Here is a 22,012-nt window from a genome sequence, read left to right as displayed (position 1 = left end):
CGATTTTATGGAGGGTGGAAAATGGGAGGCTGGCCAGGAGAACATTGCCTTTGTCACCTCCAGACTTGACTATTCCAATGTATTGAATTTAAAATCCATGTCCCTCTGTGGCATTACCTCATTTTATTTTGTGTAATTTCCTCCAGGCTTATATTTTCACCTGCACCCTTTGATTCTCTGATTCTGACTCTTTGTGCATCCCTTCTTCTTTTGCCCCATCATTGGTGACAGACCCCTCAGCCACCTTGTCGCCGGTTCTCTGGAGTTCCCTCCCTACATGCCTCCATCTTCACTTCTCTCTCCTCCTTAAAAATCCTCAAAACTCACCTTTTTTACCAAGCTTTCTCTGTAGTTTGATGTCAGTTTCCCTGTCAATTTTCATTTGGGATGTATTTTATTTTAAAGGGGTTATATAATGTTGGCATTTGTTTTGGAGAAAGGAACCCTGTCTCACGAATGTGGGCACTTCAAGATGGCAGTCAAATTGAAACACAAGATGCAATTCCAACATTAGGCCATCCCTTTGATAGTATAGTTGGTTCCTCATCTTGTCTCTGTAATGGTACAGTCAATGGCTCCTCACCTGTCCCTTTCATGGTACAGCAGTAGCCTCCTCGCCCTGTCTCTGTAATGGTATAGCTGATGATTCCTCACTCAATCCCTGTAATTGTAACAGCTGATGGCTCATCATCTGTTTGATTTTTTTCTCTCCCAGATGATTTCAGCTGATGAAGTGATACAAAAAATAATCGATCACATGACAGATCCCTCCAATGAGTCCCACCTGAGTGTGCAAGCTGGTAAGTACAAAGTGAGGTGCGGATGGCTTCTCCTTCTCCAATAGATCTATGTGTAGGAGGAGCCACTCTGTGTTAACCCTTGGAAACAGTAGTCTGCATCAAACTAACTGATTTCTCTAAATTTCACCACACTACTGGAATGTGTGGAAGCAATCAAAAAAATAGTGCTGGAGAAATTAATGGGACTGAAAGCCGATAAATCCCCAGGGCCTGATAATCTGCATCCCAGAGTACTAAAAGAGGTAGCCATGGAAATAGTGGATGTATTAGTTGTCATCTTCCAAAATTCTATAGACTATGGAACAGTTCCTGCAGATTGGAGGGTGGCAAATGTAACCCCACTATTTAAAAAAGGAGGGAAAGAAAACAGGGAACTACAAACTGGTTAGCCTAACATCAGTAGTAGGGAAAATGCTGGAGTCTATTATAAAGGATGTGATAACAGAACACTTAGAAAATATCAACGGGATTAGACAAAGTCAACATGGATTTATGAAAGTGAAATCATGTTTGACAAACCTACTGGAGTTTTTTGAGGATGTAACTGGTACAATGGATAAGGGAGAACCAGTGAATGTGGTTTATTTGGATTTTCAGAAGGCCTTTGATAGAGTCCCACATAAGAGGTTAGTGTGCAAAATGAAAGCACATGGGATTGGGGGTAATATACTGGTATGGATTGAAAATTGGTTGACAGACAAGAAACAGAGAGTAGGAATAAATGGGTCTTTTTCGGGATGGCAGGCAGTGACTAGTGGGATACCGCAGGGATCAGTGCTTGGGCCCCAACTATTCACAATATATATCAATGATTTGGATGAGGGAACTAAATGTAATATTTCCAAGTTTGCTGACGAAACAAAACTAGGTGGGATCGTGAGTTGTGAGGAGGAAGCAAATAGTCTTCATGGTGATTTAGACAAGTTGAGTGAGTGGACAAATACATGGCAGATGCAGTATAATGTGGATGAATGTGAAGTTATCCACTTCAGAAGGAAACACAGAAAGGCAGGGTATTATTTAAATGGTGATAGATTGGGACATGTTGATGTACAAAGGGACCTGGGTGTCCTTGTACACAAGTCACTGAAAGCAAACATGCAGGTGCAGCAAGCAGTTAGGAAGGCAAATGGTATGTTGGCCTTCATTGCAAGAGGATTTGAGTACAGCAGCAAAGATGTCTTACTGCAGTTATACATAGAGTCATAGAGTTATACAGCACGGATAGAGGCCCTTCGGCCCATCGTGTCCGCGCCGGCCATCAGCCCTGTCTACTCTAATCCCATATTCCAGCATTTGGTCCGTAGCCTTGTATGCTATGGCATTTCAAGTGCTCATCCAAATGCTTCTTGAATGTTGTGAGGGTTCCTGCCTCCACAACCCTTTCAGACAGTGAGTTCCAGACTCCAACCACCCTCTGGGTGAAAAAGTTCTTTCTCAAATCCCCTCTAAACCTCCCGCCTTTTACCTTGAATCTATGTCCCCTTGTTATAGAACCCTCAACGAAGGGACAAAGCTCCTTAGTATCCATCCTATCTGTGCCCCTCATAATTTTGTACACCTCAATCATGTCCCCCCTCAGCCTCCTCTGCTCCAAGGAAAATAAACCCAATCTTCCCAGTCTCTCTTCATGGCTGAAGCGCTCCAGCCCTGGTAACATCCTGGTGAATCTCCTCTGCACCCTCTCCAAAGCGATCACATCCTTCCTGTAATGTGGCGACCAGAACTGCACACAGTACTCCAGCTGTGGCCTAACCAGTGTTTTATACAGCTCCATCATAACCTCCTTGCTCTTATATTCTATGCCTCGGCTAATAAAGGCAAGTATCCCATATGCCTTCTTTACCACCTTATCTACCTGTTCTGCCGCCTTCAGGGATCTGTGAACTTGCACACCAAGATCCCTCTGACCCTCTGTCTTGCCTAGGGTCCTCCCATTCATGGGCTTGGTGAGACCACACCTGGAGTATTGTGTGCAGTTTTGGTCTCCTTACCTAAGAAGGGTTATACTTGCCATAGAGGGAGTGCAGCGAAGGTTCACTAGACTGATTCCTGGGATGGCAGGACTGCCGTATGAGGGGAGATTGAGTTGACTCAGCCTGTATTCACTCGAGTTTAGAAGAATGAGAGGGGATCTCATTGAAACATCTAAAATTCTGACAGGGCTAGACAGATTGGATGCAGGGAGGATGTTTCCCCTGGATGGGGGGGGTCCAGAACAAGGGGTCACAGTCTCAGGATACGGGGTAGGACATTTAGGACTGAGATGAGGAGAAATTTCTTCACTCAGAGGGTTGTGAACCTGTGGAATTCTCTACCACAGGATGCTGTGGCGGCCAAGCCACTGAATATATTTCAGAAGGAGCTGGATAGATTTCTAGACACAAAAGACGTCAAGGGGTATGGGGTGAGAGAGGGAATATAGTATTGAGATCGAGGATCAGCCATGATCATATTGAATGGCAGAGCTGGCTCGAAGGGCCAAATGGCCTACTCCTGCTCCTATTTTCTATGTTTCTATGTTTCATCTGCATCTGGAAAAAAAATGCTAACTCTACTAAGAAGATGATGGGGAGCACTTCCATATGTCTCAGTTGTCCCATCACCCTGTGTGTTATCTTTTATAATTACTGAGCATTGGTTCTGTTCTTGTTGTACCATAACATCATGATGTTATTTCAGGCTAAATTCAGTACAAAATATTTGTTCCCAGGAAATCATCAGCCAATGATTTAAAACATAAATTTCAGTAGTAAAGGAAGGACTGAGATAAGTCAGTTAGTTACAGTTATCAGTCTGAGGGAGCGACTGAGACACCACATTCAGTGCACAAATATTTCCCTGAAGGAGGGGCTGAGAGAGACCAGTGTCATTTCATTCTCAATATTCTTTTCATACTCACATTCTTGCAGATGTGACATGGAATACTTGAAGTGGTAGGATTTCCACCTGCCTGATGGTAGAGACAGACTGGGATAATTATGAGGTCGTTTCAGTGATCACCTGCTGTTACGATTATGTGTTATAGAAGGTTTTTAAAAGTACCAAAACTTGCATGCATTGCTGAATATTTCACAAATGCTAGAAAAGATCTTTGCTAATTGCCTGGGTAACAGATCTCTTCTAAAGCATTTAAGGTGAACTCAAGCTGAACTTTGAGAGTGTGCAGGGCAGTACTTTGGAGACTAAATACGGGGTTAGCATTTAATTACTGGATACAGGATTTGAAGAAATACAGAGATAGTGTCTCAATCCTGAAGTGTGGGGTTACAGTCTTGGTCATGGAGGGTGGTGTAGTGCTTTAAAGTTGGTGTCCCTGACTAGATTATGGTGGAAGCTTCTAATAGTGGTTTCTTACATCACAGGGTTTGGCTGGATGTATCAGTTCCTAGACCTGTTTACCAAATTTCATTTTACTCTCGGCCTCTAGGGGATCATATTGTGCTGATTGTGAACAACCTTGGAGGTTTGTCCTGCCTGGAACTGAATATTGTGGCTAGATCTGCAGTTAAATATCTGGGTAAGTTTTCAAAAGGCCTTTGATAAGGTACTCATGACTAAGGTCAGAGTATGTGGAATCAGGGGACAAGTAGCAGAATGGATAGAGAGCTGGCTATTAAATAGAGAACAGAGAGTAGCAGTTAAAGACTGGCGGAAGATGGGAAGTGGTGTTCCACAGGGATCAGTGCTGGTACCACTGCTGTTCAACATTTACATAAATAATTTGGACTTGAGAATCGGAAGCACAATTGCAAAATTTGCGGATAACACCAAATTATGAAGTATAGTTAATACTGAGGAAGACTGTGACAAAATACAAGATGACGTTAATAAACTTGCAGAATGGACGTGTAAATGGAAAATGAACTTTAATATAGGTAAGTGTGAAGTGGTGCATTTTGCTAGGAGAAATAAGAAGGCCACATACTGCTTGGATAATAAGAGTCTAAATTCGGTAAAAAGCAAAGGGATCTATCAGTACATGTTCACCAATCATTAACAGTAGTAGCGCAAGTTAACAAGGCCATATAAAATGCAAACAAAGCACTGGGGTTCATTCCTAGAGGGATAACATTCAAAAACAGAGAAGTTATGTTAAACTTAAATAGAACTTTGGTTAGACCACACTTAGAGTACTGTGCATAGTTCTTGTCTCCGTATTACAAAAGGGATATAGAGACACTGAAAAAGGTGCAAAACAAAAGATTTACAAGGATGATACCAGAACTGAGAGGTTAGAACTATCAGGAAAGATTGAACAGGCTGAGGCTCTTTTCTCTAGAAAAAAGAAGGCTTAGGGGTCCTTAAAATTATAAAGGGGGTTGATATTGTAGAAGTAGAAAAGATGTTTCCTGTTGTGGGGGAATGCAAAACTAGGGGCCATAAATGTAAGATAGTCACAAATGAATCCAATAAAGAATTCAGGAGAAACTTCTTTATCCAGAGAGTGGTTAGAATGTGGAACTTGCTACCACAAGGAGTAGTTGAGGCGAATAGCATAGATGCCTTCAAGGTGAAGCTAGATGAGTACATGAAGGAGAAAGGAATACAAGGATATGCACATAGGGTTAGATGAAGTAGGGTGGGAGGAGGCTCGTGTGGAACATAAACACTGGCACAGACTAGCTGGGCTGAATGTCCTGTTTCTGTGCTGTTAATTCTATGTAAAGACACAGCATCTTATAACCTAAGGAAGGACCAACACGGCAGGTTGACCGCAGGATGGAGATGGTCATATATGCGGCTGAGGCTGAAGTGTGTGTTTTGGGCCACCAAAGGATTGTAGGATTGTTGATGCATCTAAATTGAAAGGATACTCAAATTTTAATAACACCATATTTTATTTCCAGGGCCTGGCATCAGGAACCTGTGTTTTGTACTACAGGGAGTAGATGCAATCCTGGTACTTACTCCTTTAAAGTGAATAGTTGAGCATCTATGTAGATGGTAGCCTGCATTGTGGCTGTTTCTCTTGAGAGTTCCAAGCCATATATGGACAGTTGTTAGGTCCTGAATCTCCACAGGATGGAATACAGCATCATCAGCCAAAAGCATTAACTGGATTTGGGAGCTTTTTCCCAAGCCTCTTTACAGAGGATCTTAAAGCTGAAAGTATGGAGTCTCATGTCAACTGAATAACAACAACAACTTGCATTTATATAGCGCCTTTAATGTCATAAAATGTCCCAAGGTGCTTCACAGGAGCGTAATCAGGTATATATATTAATGACTTGGATGAAGAAATAGAGAGTTATATATCCAAATTTGCAGACGACGCTAATTTAGGAAATACAGTAAATTGCGTAGATGGCAGCAGGAAGTTACAAAGTGACATGGACAGACTTAGTACGTGGGCAAAACTATGAGAGATGGAGTTCAATGTGGGGAAGCGTGAAGTCATCTACTTTGGATTGGAGAAAGACAAAATGGAATATTTTCTTAAAGGTGAGAGACTAGGAGCTGTGGAGAAGCAAATGGACTTAGGTGTCATTATGCACAAATCACTCAAAGCTAGTGCACAGGTACAAAAAGTAAACAAAAAGGCGAATGGAATGTTGGCCTTTATCTCAAGGGGTTGGAATTCAAAAGTGAGGATGTGATGCTTCAATCATACAGAGCCTTGGTCATATCTCATCTGGAGTACTATGTTCAGTTTTGGGCACCGCACCTCAGGAAAGATGTATTGGCCTTGGCGGGGGTACAGCGCAGATTCACAAAAATTATACCAGAGCTTAAAGGGTTGAATTATAAGGACAAACTTGGTTTGTATTCCACTGAGTTTAGAAGGTTAAGGGGTGATCTAATCAAGGTTTTAGATAAAGGGAATTGACAGGGTAGCTACAGAGAAATTATTTCCTCTGGTTGGGAATCCAGAACAAGAGGGCCTAATCTTAAAATTAGAGCTAGGCCATTTAGGACTGAAATCTGGAAGCATTATTTCATGCAAAAGGTAGTGGAAATCTGGTACTTTCTTCCCCTAAATGTCTGTGGATATTGTATCAATTGAAATTTTAAAGACTGAGTTCGGTAGATTTTTGCTGGGTAAGGGTATCAAAGAATATGGGGCAAAGGCGGGTAAGTGGAGTTGAGGTACAGATTTCCCATAATATAATATATATTAGCGGAATAGGCTTGAGAGCTGAATTGCCTACTCCTGTTCCTATATTATTTAGGAGCTCATCGTCAGTCTGTCAGCCCAAATAGATTGTGATACAGAGGGACAGCAGGAGATACCAGTTGATGTCCTGCACTTCCTATACCAGAGTTGGCCAGGACAGATATCAGACAGTAAGCCGTGGTTATCTTGCACACTGATCTCCCATTTTTGGCACTGGGACAAGGAAGAGAGAAAACACACCACACGGATGAACAGCAAGTGGTGGGAATCCAACCCTGTCACCGTGCCTCAGGCTCAGCCTAAATGACAATTTGAGGAAAAAGAAGCAAAGTACAATGGTTGTGCTGCAACTGAAATTCTGGATTTTTTTTTCAATTTTGTCACACAAGAGTCTGGATCAAATCTTTTTGATCCAACCACAATTGCTGTGGTCATGAGCAACATAATTAGGCTTTCCAAATTGCAAGTTAGGGCAGCAGAAATTCTCTTCCTAATCAGTAGTACAACAAATGGCCCAACCTGCAAAGACTATGGTCATTAAAGGGTCTGGGGCTGAGATCAGATGTGACTTAAATGGGATATGTTAGAACATTGTTGAGGTTGGGAGATCAGCCAAGGTATCAAAACAAAGGATGTTTAAGTGCATTGTGGACTCCCTCTTCCTCTGTCCCTCTCCATGTCTCATTCTGTCTTTCTGACTCACTCTCATTTTCACATTCTCTAACATACAACTCTCATGTTGTCTATTGTGAACACTTATTTGCTTCTGCACCCTCACTTTCTCTCACTCTTGTTCTGTTACTTGCACTCTCACATTCGTACTCTTTCTTATGACACTCTTGTGCACATTTGGGCCACAATGCTCATGAGTTCTCTCTCACTCTTTTTTCTTGTGCTCTTTCTTCTCACAGTCCTCTTTGCCTATTTCCATATGGCCTGCTCTGCCTGTGCTAGATTCAAATACAAGCCAAAAAAGGAGATGCTCTAGCCCACAGTGGCATCTCAGTCCACTGAATGAAACCAATAACATTTTAGTCTGTATTGATTTAAGCGCCAGGATCATGGAGGCACAGCTCCTGCTCCCAATTCACTTTTGTCCCATACTATCTTCTTATTGCTTCTTTTAGGATGTGAGCGTGTGTTTTGTAATTTTTTTTTCAAAAAATGGTAGAAATGCAGTATCAAACTGAACCCCCTTAACGAGTGAATTCTTTAAGCATTGCGTTGAGAATGAAGGAACAACTCATTTTGTTGTAATAATGTAGATGATCTTTTCTGGGCATCTCTTTCAGAGAGTAAGCAGGTCATTATTGATAGGGCCTACATCGGGTCCTTTATGACATCCTTGGAAATGGGAGGAACTTCTCTGACTCTGATGCATGTGGATCGTGAAGAACTGAAACTCCTGGGTGAGTGCTTCTGGGTGAGAACTGCTACAGAATGTACATCTCCTATTCACAGCTAGAGTAAGACATTAACTGAGCAGCCCAGAGATGGATGGTTTCGGTGCACTTGACAGGCTGTGGGATGGAGTTATCGTATAGTCATTCTTCCCTACAATAAGTTGGGTTCCAGAACTCTATTTGGGCTAAGTGTCAGAGGTGGAGAAGTCAATTCTGCCAAACCCTTCTCCTCTCTCAGAGTACTGTTGTGTGTGTTCTGGAGCTTGAAATTCCAAGGTTCCTGCTCTACAGCTAGAAGTGAGGTGGAGTGGGCCTCCAAGTTGGAGAGGACATTGACCCCATCCCAAATCCTGGGGTCAGGTCATTTTAATAATCAGGGTGGGTGGCCCAGCACCTGAAGAGGTGCAAAGGCTCCCCACTCAGGAATTTCTACCCCCTACTGTCCAGTCTAGTTTGCCTACATTGCAATAGTATTGAGTAGAATGGGCCTATACTATCTGAAGTTTAGAAGAATAAGAGGTGATCTCTTTGAAACATATAAGATTCTGAGGGGGCTTGACAGGGTGGATACTGAGAGATTGTTTCTCCTGGCTGGAGAGTCTATATCTAGTGGGCATAGTCTCAAGATAAGAGTTTGGCCATTTAAGACTGAGATAAGGAAGAATTTCTTCACTCAGAGGGTTGTGAATCTTTGGAATTTTCTACCCCAGAGGGCTGAGTCGTTGAGTATATTCAAGACTGAGATCGATAGATTTTTGGACTCTAAGGGAATCAAGGGATATGGGGATTGGGCGGGAAAATGGAGTTGAGGTTGAAGATCAGCCATGCTCTTATCGAATGGTGGAGCAGGCTCGCGAGGCAGTATAGCCTACCCCTGCTCCTATTTCTTATGTTCTAATGTTCTTAACAGTAACTGCACTTCAAAGCACTTCATTGCATGTCTGGAACTTTGGCATATTTCTGAGAGATGTGCTAAGTGCTATTTAAATGCAAGTTTTTCTACTACCACAACTCATCACCATGAGAAGAGATGATATGTTAGAAGAATCATCAAATGAGGCCCTATGGGTTGAACTGAAGAACAAAAAAGGGGCAGTCACACTGCTGGGAGTGTACTATAGACCCCCGAACAGTCAGAGGGAGATAGAACGGTAAATATGTAGGCAAATTTCTGAGAAGTGCAAAAACAAAAGGGATTTCAACTACCCTGGGATACAATCAGTGTAAAAGGTATAGAGGGCGCAGAATTCTTAAAAATGCATTCAGGAGAACTTTCTTAGCCAGTACATAGCAAGCCCAAAAAGAGAGGGGGCAATTCTGTATTTAGTATAGGAGAATGAACTGGGCAGGTGGAAGTGGTATCAGCAGGAGAGCATTTTGGTAGTAGTGACCATAATTCAGTTAAATTTAGCGTAGTTATGGAAAAGGACAAAGATAGACCAGGAATAAAAATTCTCAATTGGGGAACGGCCAATTTTACAAAGCTGAGATGTGATTTAGCAAAAGTGGACTCGAGACAGATACTTGAAGGTAGATCAATGTCAGAGCAGTGGGAGGCATTCAAGGGGAAGATTCAAGGGGTGCAGAGTAAACATGTTCCCACAAAGAAAAAGGTGGGACTCCAAATCTAGAGCCCCCAGGATGCCAATGAGCATACAGGGTGGGATAAGGCAAAAAAAAGGGAAGCTTATGTCAGATACTGAGAGCTCAGTACTGCAGAAAGCCTAGAAGAGTATAGAAAGTGCTGGGGTGAAATTAAAAAGGAAATTAGGAAAGCAAAGAGAGGGCATGAAAAAATATTGGCAAGTAAAATCAAGGAAAACCCAAAGATGTTTCATAAATACGTAAAGAACAAGTGGTTAACTAAGAAAAGAATAGGGCCTATTAGAGACCAAAGAGGTAACCTGTGTGTGGAGGCGCAAGACGTGGGTATGGTTCTTGATGAATACTTTGGGGTTGATTTTAGGATGGCCGAGCGGGTGCGTTCGTGGCGGAGGGGCTCCGAAAATTCAGGATTCCCGGGGCGGGTCCGGAGCCAGGCTCCAACCCGCCCACTTCCGGATTCTCCAATGATACGCATGCAGCCCCCGCATGCGGGACTCCCACCGGCAATTAAAGTCGGTGGGATCCCAATTAAACCATTATTTTGATACTTCAGGTCGCTAGCAGACCTGATGGGAGGATATTTTAGGAGGGGTGGGATTTTCATCCAAACTGTGCGTGTTTCCTGTACTGGGGGAAACACTCCCAGTTGAAACAGAGGTGTTGCAGTCACCAGCCTGTGGGAGCTGCAAAGGTCCATTTGATTGTTGGTGGGGGGAGACCCTCACTCATTGCAAGAGGCCACTCTGTCACTTTGGACAAAGTTTGGCCTGCACCACCCTCCTCCTAACACAAAGATTCACCAACTTGCAACCTCACCCGCGGTGTGCAGACAAATTTACCTATCTTGCGGACCCCCTCAAACGTACATCTTGCGGATGGGGGCATAGCTGCAGACATGACCGCCTCGGAGGACGAACAGCATCACTAGCCTCGCCAGCCACACCGTCCACCTCTGACATGTGGAGCTCCACAACACAGTGCTGTGACACATCCACCTGCACAGCAGGAGAGAGGGCAACTGCAGAGAGAGGTGCATCGCTGAAGGCACTACCTTCGCCACAGGGTCTACAGACCGAGGCTCAGCTTCCTGGACCTCTCTGAGGAGCAATGCACACGGAGGCTCAGAGTCACTCGACATGTAGTCGTGGACATCTGCAGCCTCCTTGATGCCAAGCTGCTTCCGGCTGGCCCGAGCACCACCTTCTTACCTGTCGCTATCAAAGTCACCACTGCCGTCAACAACTTGTCCTCCGCATCCTTCCAGGGTGCCACCGGGACATTGCCGGCGTCTCTCAGTCATCTGCACAAAAGAGCCCTGCAAATACATCTACACCCACTCTGCAGTGACATAATGGGTGGCATCAGGTGTGGGTCTTCATGGTGATCCACAGGAAAGGGCATTGTTGCACAAGCCAGTCAAGAATGGCGAAGATGTGGCAGTAGTGGTGACAATATAATATGTAATATGAGTTGATCAGAAATCAAATATAAGTAAAAACCATGACAAACCCTCAAACACCCTTGTGCATCCCCTTCATGCTCATGACACGTTTGCCTTACGCTTCCTACTACACATACGTGATGCATGCCCTGTGGCTGCAGCTCAGGTAGTGGCAGGTTGGGTGAGGCTGATCGTGAAAGAGATGCATGAGAGGGTGAGTATGAGATAGAGCCATGAGATTGTATGAGGATTAGGTTGAGTGGTAGTGGTGGGATGAGTACTGGCGAGGTGAATAAGTGCAGGTAAGATGAGGATGAGCTTTGAGTGGGTGTGAGGAGTGATGTGATAGAGTAGTGTTGGCAGTGCAGAAGGAGATGTGGGGTGGGCTCCCCACGCGATCGCAAGTAAATTGAAGCCACTTACCTTGGCTTCCGGGTTTCGCGCTGGAAAGCTGCGCAGCGGGAGGACTGCACACCCGCATCATAGGCTGTCAGCTGGAGGAGCCCTATTTAAAGGGCAGTTCTCCACTGACTGATGCTGCAGAAAGGAGCCAAAATGACAGCATGCAGCAGCCCAGGGGAAAGGCTGCTCCCAGGTTTAATGATGCCTCACTCCAGGTCCTACTGGATGGGGTGAGGAGGAGGGGGAGGAAGAGGAGGAGGGGGAAGTCAGCGATCTTCTCCCTGGCGGATGGGAGGAAGTGGGGTGGGGGCGGTGATTTGGCAGATGGAGTGTAGGGGAATGAGTAAGAGTACTCACTTCGGCTGACCTACTTAGGTCATTGAAGAGCATCCTGCACTGTATGCAGGTGCGTGATATGTTGGTGGTGCTGGTGACCTCCTCTACCACCTCGAGACAGGCCTTCGTGGTGGCAGAGGCAGGCCACTTCCTCCCATCCGCCAGGGAGAAGATCGCTGACTTCCCCCTCCTCCTCTTCCTCCCCCTCCTCCTCACCCCATCCAGTAGGACCTGGAGTGAGGCATCATTAAACCTGGGAGCAGCCTTTCCCCTGGGCTGCTGCATGCTGTCATTTTGGCTCCTTTCTGCAGCATCAGTCAGTGGAGAACTGCCCTTTAAATAGGGTTCCTCCAGCTGACAGCCTATGATGCGGGTGTGCAGTCCTCCCGCTGCGCAGCTTTCCAGCGCGAAACCCGGAAGCCAAGGTAAGTGGCTTCAATTTACTTGCGATCGCGTGGGGAGCCCACCGATTTTACTGAGCGGGTTACCCACATGCCCAGTCAACCCCCACTGCCAACCCGCCTCCCTCCTCATATCGGGCCCCTTGTGTCTGTCTTCACAAAAGAGGGGATTGATGCAGACATTGTAGTTAAGGAGGAGGAGTGTGAAATGTTGGCAGGGATAAACATAGTGAGAGAGGAAGTATTAAGGGGGTAGCATCTTTGAAAGTAGATAAATCACCAGGCATGGATGAAATATATCCCAGGCTGTTAAGTGAAGCAAGAGAGGAAATAGCAGAGGCTCTGACCACCACTTTCCAATCCTTTCTGGCTACAGGTGTGGTGCCATAGAACTGGAGAACTGCTGATGTTGTACCATTGTTCAAAAAGGGAGAAAGGGATAGACCAAGTAATTACAAGTCAGTCAGCCTAACCTCGGTGGTGGGTAAATTATTGGAAAAAATTCTGAGGGACAGTATTAATCGTCATTTAGAAAGGCATGGATTATTCAAGGACAGTCATGGATTTGCTAAGAGAAGGTCATGTCTGACTAACCTGGTTGAATTTTTTGAGGCGGTAACAAGGAGGGTCAATGAGGGGAGCGTGTTTGATGTAGTCTGCATGGATTTTAGCAAGGCTTTTGACAAGGTCCCACATGGCAGACTGGTTAGAAAAGTAAAAGCCAAGGGAAAGTGGTAAGTTGGATCCAGAATTGGCTCAGTGGCAGGCAGCAAAGGGTAATGGTCGACGGGTGTTTTTGCGATTGGAAGGCTGTTTCCGGTGGGGTTCCGCAGCGTTCAGTACTCGGTCCATTGCTTTTTGTAGTATATATCAATGATTTAGACTTAAATGTAGGGGGCATCATTAAGAAGTTTGAAGATGATACAAAAGTTGGCCGAGTGATAGTGAGGAAGAAAGTTGTAGGCTGCAGGAAGATATCAATGGACTGGTCAGGTGGGCAGAAAAGTGGCAAATGGAATTCAATCTGAAGAAGTGTTAGGTATTGCATTTGGGGATAGCATATAAGGCAAGGGAATAAACAATAAATGGGAAGATACTGAGAAGTGTAGAGGAACAGAGGGACCTTGGAGTGCATGTCCACAGATTCCTGAAGGTAGCAGAACAGGTAGATAAGGTGATTAAGAAGGCCTACGGGATACTTTCCTTTATTAGCCGAGGCATCGAATATAAGAGCAGGGAAGTTATGCTAGAATGGTATAAAACACTAGCTAGGCCGCAGCTAGAGTACTGTGTACAGTTCTGGTCACCACATTACAGGAAAGATGTGATTGCACGAGAGAGGGTACAGAGGAGATTTACGAGTATGTTGCCAGGACTGGAGAATTTTAGCCATGAGGAAAGACTGGATAGGCTGGGGTTGTTTTCTTTGGAACAGAAGAGGCTGAGGGGAGATTTAATTGAGGTTATAAAATTATGAAGGGCCTAGATAGAGTGGATAAGAAGGAACTATTTCTCTTAGCAGAGAGATCAAAAACCAGGGAGCATAGATTTAAAGTAATCTGTACAAAGATTAGAGGGGAGTTGAGGAGGATTTTTTTCATCCAGAGGGTGGTAGGGGTCTGGAACTCACTGCTTGAAAGGGTGGTAGAGGCAGAAACCCTCATCACATTTAAAAAGTACTCGGCTATGTACTTGAAGTGCTGCAACTTAAAGGGCTACGGACCAAGAGCTGGAAAGTGGGATTAGGCGGGTGGCTCTTTTTCGGCTGGCACAGACATGATGGGCCAAATGACATCCTGTGTTGTAAATTTCTATGATTCTAAATAGAGCCAAGTCTCTAATGTATTCCCTCAAATCCACCCCTGCTCCCATAGTGCCATTTTCCTGCCTAAGGCTATCGTTATTCTTGATCCACTATATTGCAACTTTTTCTCTCCAATCCCTCATGCCACATGCTAATTTCCCACATGTGTATCTCTGTGTATTAGCATTAGTACACTGCCATGATTCCAAACACAGTGAATTCCTATTCTCTTTCTTAGGATGGAGAAATGCATTGAATTGGGGAAGGGGTGGGGGGCAGCTAAAAATCAGAGGGAAGATTCCTTCCCCTGAACCTAGCACACCATCACTTGCCTCCTTATAATGCAGTATTGCCTGTTGTCTGGGAGCATTTTATCTAATTGTGATCTGAGCATAACATGGGGGAAAAACACTAAAACGCCTCTCTCTCTTGCAGAAGTGTTAAGCAGCCTGTGCTTTGAAAGGTGATATAAATAGTTGTTGATTCGCACAACACTGAAAGCTTTCAAAAGGTCCTGAACAGGGATATTGCACCTTTTTAAAAGCTCACCATATTCCTATCCATTTATTTATCCTCTCATTTCGATTGTTTCACCTTAGTTAATGGACCAGATGAGAAAGGAGCTCACAGACGCCAATTTAATATTCAGCTGAACAGAGTTTGATCTTACCGGCATTTGTACTCTTTATTCCTTCTACAGAATTTCTCCTGTTGCCCCTCTTCTACTGAAGGGCACTGTCTCGTGCAATATAGTTTGGTGAGTAGTGGCACTTTCTAGAACCTCACCCAAGTGGCCATCCTTCATGTTTGAGCCTGGATAGTGAGTGTCTTTGGGACATTCAACTGTCGCGAGGAGGTACTATAGCTGAGCCTAATCCTTCATCACCAGTTATCTCCACCCGTGCAAGTTCCTGGAAGGTGAACGGGAGTCGAAGGTCCAAACTGTTTTTGTAGCACCTCTGTGACACTTTGGCTAATATCAGCCAACAGCAGAGACCAAAGATGAGATATGGGACCTTCTTGATCTGTGTGGTTTATTACCACATGGAGTGCATTTATTAAGTAATTGCCGAGGAAGTGGGAAATCCACGTTTTTGAGCTAGTTTTGTGTTACCATATTGTTTTACAATTTTACAATATCAATGGATAATGATGAATAGATGCATCATTCCAGCGTATCTGTTCAGATATTCTTCCCTACATCAAGATTCTACTCTTTATTTTTCTTACAGACTCACGTACTTCAGCCCCCGGTTGGGCCAATGTATCAAAACATAGTCTTGCACGGAAATGCAGGGCTCTGGATGTCCCTTACTTGGAACCTGATAACACAGATATACCTCCTGGGTCAGGTAAAGTCTGTTTACATTGTTTGTGTTATATAAAACTGTTCCTGCAGAGTGAAATGAGACTGTACCATGCTCAAGACAGTGTCGGTAATGAGATAAATATCAAGAAAAAAGTAGCAGTAAGAGTGATAATAGAGTTAGTATGAGAGCAAGAGTGAATGGAATCAGTGAGAGAGCAAGAGCAAATGGAGTCATTGTGAGAGCAAGAGTGAATGGAATCAGTGAGAGATTGAATGACTGGGGAGGGGTAGAGAGAAAGGAAGAGTGATAAGAGACAGTGAGGGAGCAAGAATAATGCAGAATCTGTGAGGAGCAAGCAAAACCATGATTCCTACTGCTCTATATGTTCCATTAAATTTCAGTAATATTTGGATATTGTATGAATAATGAACATTTTTGAGATATCATTGATGCTTACTCAAGCTTTATGATAGTCTCCGGCACAAGTGAATTGTATTTTCTCTGCAATAATGGATAAACTTCCACCATTAAGCAAGGATGGAATTTGCTCCTCATTGTTTTAAGGAATTACTGACCCATTCCAGGAGTCAGTGGATTTTTATTTTGGAAGCTCATGTTGGCTCTGAGTCAGAAGGTTGAGGTCTTGAGCATATAATTTATGCTAACACTTCAGTGCATTACTGAGGTTGCGCTGTGTTATTGAAGCTGTGTCTTTTGGGTAAGATGTTAAATCAAAGCCCCATCTGCCTGTTCAGTGGATGTGAAAGGTATGAAGAAGGATAGGGCATTCTCCTGATGTCCTATTTGATATTCCTCCTTCAACTAACACTAGTATAACAGATTATCCAGTCATTTATCTTAATTTCTGATTATGGAACTTTGCTGTGCACAAATTGGCTGCAACGTTTGTCTTCAAGATAACAGTGACTACACTTCAAAAGTAACCCATTGATTGTCAAACACTTTAAGAGGTCCTGAGGACATGAAAAGGTGCGGTACAAGTACAAGTTCATACTTTCGCTTATCTCTCCTAACTCCTGTTCTACTGATGTCTGTTTGTTTCTCTTCAGTGAAGCTTCTTGAGGCAGATTTCATGTTTAAAGACTACACAAAAGTTGTAGTATATTAGATCTAGTAATGAGCCATAGCAAGGCGACAGTAAAGAGTGCTCCCGAAAACAACAATTTTAATACAGGCTCTAATTTTTTATTCACAAAAAACAGAAGGCCTGTCAAAATGCAGGGCCTTCTGGATACATCAGGTTTCCCAAACATTCACTGAAACCAAGCAGATTGAAAGTTTTAGCAAAATTTTGCAGATTTCATCTGTGCATTAGAGGTAGTGCATGATCGTTACTAGTTTTTCATTTTTTCGTTCGTTCTAATGCCTTGATCATTTACTCAACTGGTCCATGTTACAGTACAGACTTAGCATTAAACTTTTTTTGTTTAAATTCTTGCTTATGGAAAATTAACTGGAAACGTGCAAATGTATTTAAGATTAATTTAATTCACAGATTCAGTTAATTTCTCCCAACCAAAGCTTACTTCAAAGCAGCAGAGGGAGCTATCTGAGTTCCAATAATTACGGATTACGCTGAGAGACTCTGCCGTCGTACCTCTCGCACACTCCGCAACCATCTCGTACACCAACTCTACAGCAGACGCCGCAACCTCAAAACTAAGATAGAGTCCATACTCTCAACCTGTACTCAGGGCACAGCAGACCAGCTACGAGATACCGCCAAACAGACGAGGCAACGGAACTACGCTACCTACATGAAAACCAAGAGCAGGAAGCTTGAGAAACTCAGCATCACCACCAGCATCGACCAAGCTTCCCCTGGTACCACGGTTGCAACCACAGGGAAGTCTATCGTCAATTTGTCCGACCACATCCTTCAACCAGACGAAATCGAAGTTCTCAGCCGAGGGCTCAATTTCTGCCCCACTACCAAAATGGACCCCACTAGTCTTGCGGCGGACACAGAGGAATTCATCAGGAGAATGAGGCTCCGGGAATACTTCCACAAACCCCAAGATTTCAGCAGCGAACCCAATGAGACAATCAACGATCCGGAACAGCACACAGAGGGATCCGCGGTACAGCAACCGAAGAGGAAAGAGTCACACTGGACTCCTCCGGAGGGTCGCTGCCCTCAGCTGGACATGTATGCTCAAGCTGTCAGGAAATGCGTCAATGCCAGATTCATCAGCCGCACTCAGAAGACAGTCCAGAATGTCACCCGAGCACAACGCAACGCCATCAACGCTCTCAAGACCAACCGCAACATCGTCATCAAACCAGCGGACAAAGGAGGAGCCATCATCATACAGAACAGAACGGACTATTGCAAAGAAGCATACCGACAACTGGACAACCAGGAACACTACAGACGGTTACCCGCAGATCCGACCAAAGAACACACCCACCAGCTCAACAAACTGATCAAGACCTTCGATCCAGACCTTCAAAGCATCCTATGCACTCTCATCCCACGTACTCCCCGTGTGGGAGACTTCTACTGCCTCCCAAAGATACACAAAGCCAACACACCCGGATGTCCTATCGTATCAGGCAATGGAACCCTGTGTGAGAACCTCTCTGGATACATCGAGGGCATCCTGAAACCCATCGTACAGGGAACCCCCAGCTTCTGTCGTGACACTACAGACTTCCTACAAAAACTCAGTACCCACGGACCAGTTGAACCAGGAACACTTCTCACCACGATGGACGTCTCGGCACTCTACACCAGTATCCCTCACGATGACGGCATCGCTGCGACAGCATCAATACTCAACACCAACAACAGCCAATCTCCAGACGCCATCCTACAACTCATCCGCTTCATCCTGGATCACAATGTCTTCACCTTCGATAACCAGTTCTTTACCCAAACACACGGAACAGCCATGGGGACCAAATTCGCACCCCAATACGCCAACATTTTCATGCACAAGTTTGAGCACGACTTCTTCACTGCACAGGACCTCCAACCAACACTATACACCAGATACATCGACGACATTTTCTTTCTATGGACCCACGGCGAGGAATCACTAAAGAGACTACACGATAACATCAACAAGTTCCATCCCACCATCAAGCTCACCATGGACTACTCCTCAGAATCAGTTTCTTTCTTGGACACACGAATCTCCATCAAAGACGGGCACCTCAGCACCTCACTCTACCGCAAGCCCACAGACAACCTCATGATGCTCCACTTTTCCAGCTTCCACCCTAACCACGTCAAAGAGGCCATCCCCTATGGACAGGCCCTGCGAATACACAGGGTCTGCTCAGACGAGGAGGAACGCGATGGACACCTACAGACGCTGAAAGACGCCCTAGTAAGAACGGGATATGACGCTCGACTCATCGATCGACAGTTCCGACGGGCTACAGCGAAAAATTGCATAGACCTCCTCAGGAGACTAACACGGGACGCAACCAACAGAGTACCATTTGTCGTCCAGTACTTCCCCGGAGCGGAGAAACTACGCCATGTTCTCCGCAGCCTTCAACATGTCATCAATGACGACGAACACCTCGCTATGGCCATCCCCACACCTCCACTACTCGCCTTTAAACAGCCACCCAACCTCAAACAGACCATCGTTCGCAGCAAATTACCTAGCTTTCAGCAGAACAGCGTCCACGACACCACACAACCCTGCCACGGTAACCTCTGCAAGACATGCCAGATCATTGACACAGATACCACCATCACACGAGAGGACACCACCCACCAGGTGCATGGTTCATACTCCTGTGACTCGGCCAACGTTGTCTACCTCATACGTTGCAGGAAAGGATGCCCCAGAGCATGGTACATTGGCGAGACCATGCAGACACTGCGACAACGGATGAACGGACACCGCGCAACAATCGCCAGACAGGAGGGTTCCCTCCCAGTCGGGGAACACTTCAGCAGTCAAGGACATTCAGCCACCGACCTTCGGGTAAGCGTACTCCAAGGTGGCCTTCGAGACACACGACAACGCAAAATCGTCGAGCAGAAATTGATAGCCAAGTTCCGCACCCATGAGGACGGCCTCAACCGGGATCTTGGGTTCATGTCACGCTACACGTTACCCCACCAGCGAACAAATGTTATCTGTTTTTAATACAACGGGTCATTTGCTGTCTTTTCGATGTTTCTGCCTCTCTCTCTTTTTTTTTGGTGGTTTGTATATTCGGAGACCTTGTAGGTAACACCTGTCTGTCTGCACACTGATTGCCTTGGCAATGGGCAGTTGAAAACATTGTCTGTAATCACCAAGTATTGTTCTGCGATTTATAAATGCGAAAGGTTCGAGGATTTCATTTCCACAACATTCACCTGAGGAAGGAGGAAGCCTCCGAAAGCTTGTGAATTTCAAATAAAATTGCTGGACTATAACTTGGTGTTGTAAAATTGTTTACAATTGTCAACCCCAGTCCATCACCGGCATCTCCACATCATGAGTTCCAGTAGTGAGCACAGCAGAAAACATCTTGCTGAAGAGAAGGCTTCCAGTGCACACAGCAGCATGGGTGCAACATCAAGTGTGACATTGCTAGACACATTGGAGGAAAAGTAGGAACAGGAGAGAACGGGCTGTGGGATTCAAGGGTATTAAGAATGGACCATTAGGACGCGCTACTACCCAATGCAGCAAGAGTACTGCGGACGTGCCAGTTGGCTAAACCATAATGAAGAATAGTGTGCACAGAGCCTGCTCCTTGTCATTGACACAGTTAACGAATTGGGTATTCTCCTCGACCCATTTTTGTAGTCCAGACACTAGCAGTACAAGTGAAAGTGATCACCACACTAAACCTCTATGCCACTATGGATAATACAATCACAGATAAGGCCATCTCTGATCACTTCCTTGTATCCCTCTCCACCCACATCCCCCTTTCCCCTCCCAACCCCACTTCCTTCTGTCTCTGCCCCTGGAAAAAACTCTCCCCCAAGCCACTTACAATGGCATTTTCAAATTCCCAACTGTCTAGCCTTTGGCCCTCCATTCACCACAACATTTCTTCAGCTACCGATCTGCTCAATCACACATTCACCTCCACCTTTGATGCCCTTGTCCCCATTGAAACCACTACTCTCACCTTGGTCATTTCCCCTGGTATTGCTCTCATCACTTCTCCCTTAAGTTCAGGGGACACAGATTTGAACGTTTATGGTGGACAACTGGTTTAGCCATTTATCACCAGATCTGGCTGGACCACATAAAGCACTATCAGGATCTGCTCTCTCCTGCCAAAACTGCTGACTATTCCAGGATCATCCTGGAATGCAAATATAACCTCCGGCTTCTCTTCACTACAAACCGTTTTCTTAAACCTCACTCCTACCTCCTCCACCCTCACCTCCAACAACAAGTATGAGGAGCTCATGGACTTCTTTGTTGCTAAGATTGAGCCCATCCATTCAGCTACCTCTGCTGCCTCCCTCCCTTTCCCTAACCCACCAAGCCAAACTTCCCCTAAGCTTTCCCCCTGCCCCAGCCCTGAACTCACATCTTTCCCTAGTTTCTCTCCTCCCTCCCCTCATGCCCTCTTCGAGCTCATCTTGTCCATGAGACCCACCTCCTGCTCCCTTGACCCTATTCCCACCAAACTGCTGACCACCCAACTTCCCTTCCTGGCCCCCATGTTAGCTGATATTGTTAATGGTTCCCTCTCCTCAGGTTCTGTCCCCCTTTCCTTCAAATCTGCCATTATCACCCCCTCCTCAAAAAAAAACACCTTTGACTCCTCTGTCCTCGCAAACTACTGCCCCATCTCCAACCTCCCTTTCCTCTCCAAAGTCCTTGAACGTGTTGTCACCTCCCAAATCCATGCCCACCTTTCCCGCAACTCCATGTTTGAATCCCTCCAATCAGGTTTCCGCCCCTGCCACTGTACTGAAACGGCCCTGATCAAAGTCACAAATGACATTCTATGAGATTGTGACCGTGGTAAACTTTCCCTCCTCATCTTTCTTGTCCTGTCTGCAGCCTTTGATACGGTTGACCACACCATCCTCCTCCAACATCTCTCCTCCGTCGTCGAGCTGGGTGGGACTGCGCTCGCTTGGTTTCATTCTTATCTATCCAGTCGTAGCCGTAGAATCACCTACAATGGCTTCTCTTCCAGCTTCTGCACCGTTACTTCTGGAGTCCCCCAAGGATCTAGTCTTGGCCCCCTCCTATTCCTCATCCACATGGTGCCTCTTGGCGACATCATCCGAAAACACAACATCAGGTTCCACATGTACGCAGACGATACCTAGCTCTACATCACTACCACATCTCTTGACCCCTCCACTGTCTTTGATTTGTCACACTGCTTGTCCAACATCCAGTACTGGATGAGCAGAAATTTCCTCCAACTAGGGAATTCGT

At 45.1% G+C, this 22,012-nt stretch overlaps 1 protein-coding gene across 2 annotated transcripts in view; it reads left to right on the top strand.

Moving 5' to 3' along the window:
• tkfc (triokinase/FMN cyclase) overlaps positions 1-22,012 on the top strand; it is an 88,502-nt gene that overhangs the window by 43,571 nt on the left and 22,919 nt on the right. For both annotated transcript variants that reach the window (XM_067993728.1, XM_067993727.1), the window contains 4 exons: positions 716-800; positions 4,231-4,320; positions 8,211-8,327; positions 15,543-15,662. In XM_067993728.1, coding sequence (XP_067849829.1) covers positions 716-800; positions 4,231-4,320; positions 8,211-8,327; positions 15,543-15,662 — 412 coding nt within the window. The remainder of the gene's footprint in view (positions 1-715; positions 801-4,230; positions 4,321-8,210; positions 8,328-15,542; positions 15,663-22,012) is intronic.

This window comes from Heptranchias perlo, chromosome 12, assembly GCF_035084215.1.
Source record: "Heptranchias perlo isolate sHepPer1 chromosome 12, sHepPer1.hap1, whole genome shotgun sequence".
NCBI lineage: Eukaryota > Metazoa > Chordata > Chondrichthyes > Hexanchiformes > Hexanchidae > Heptranchias > Heptranchias perlo.
The sequence above is the reverse complement of the archived record's forward strand: the minus strand, read 5'-3'. Positions and strand labels throughout refer to the sequence as shown.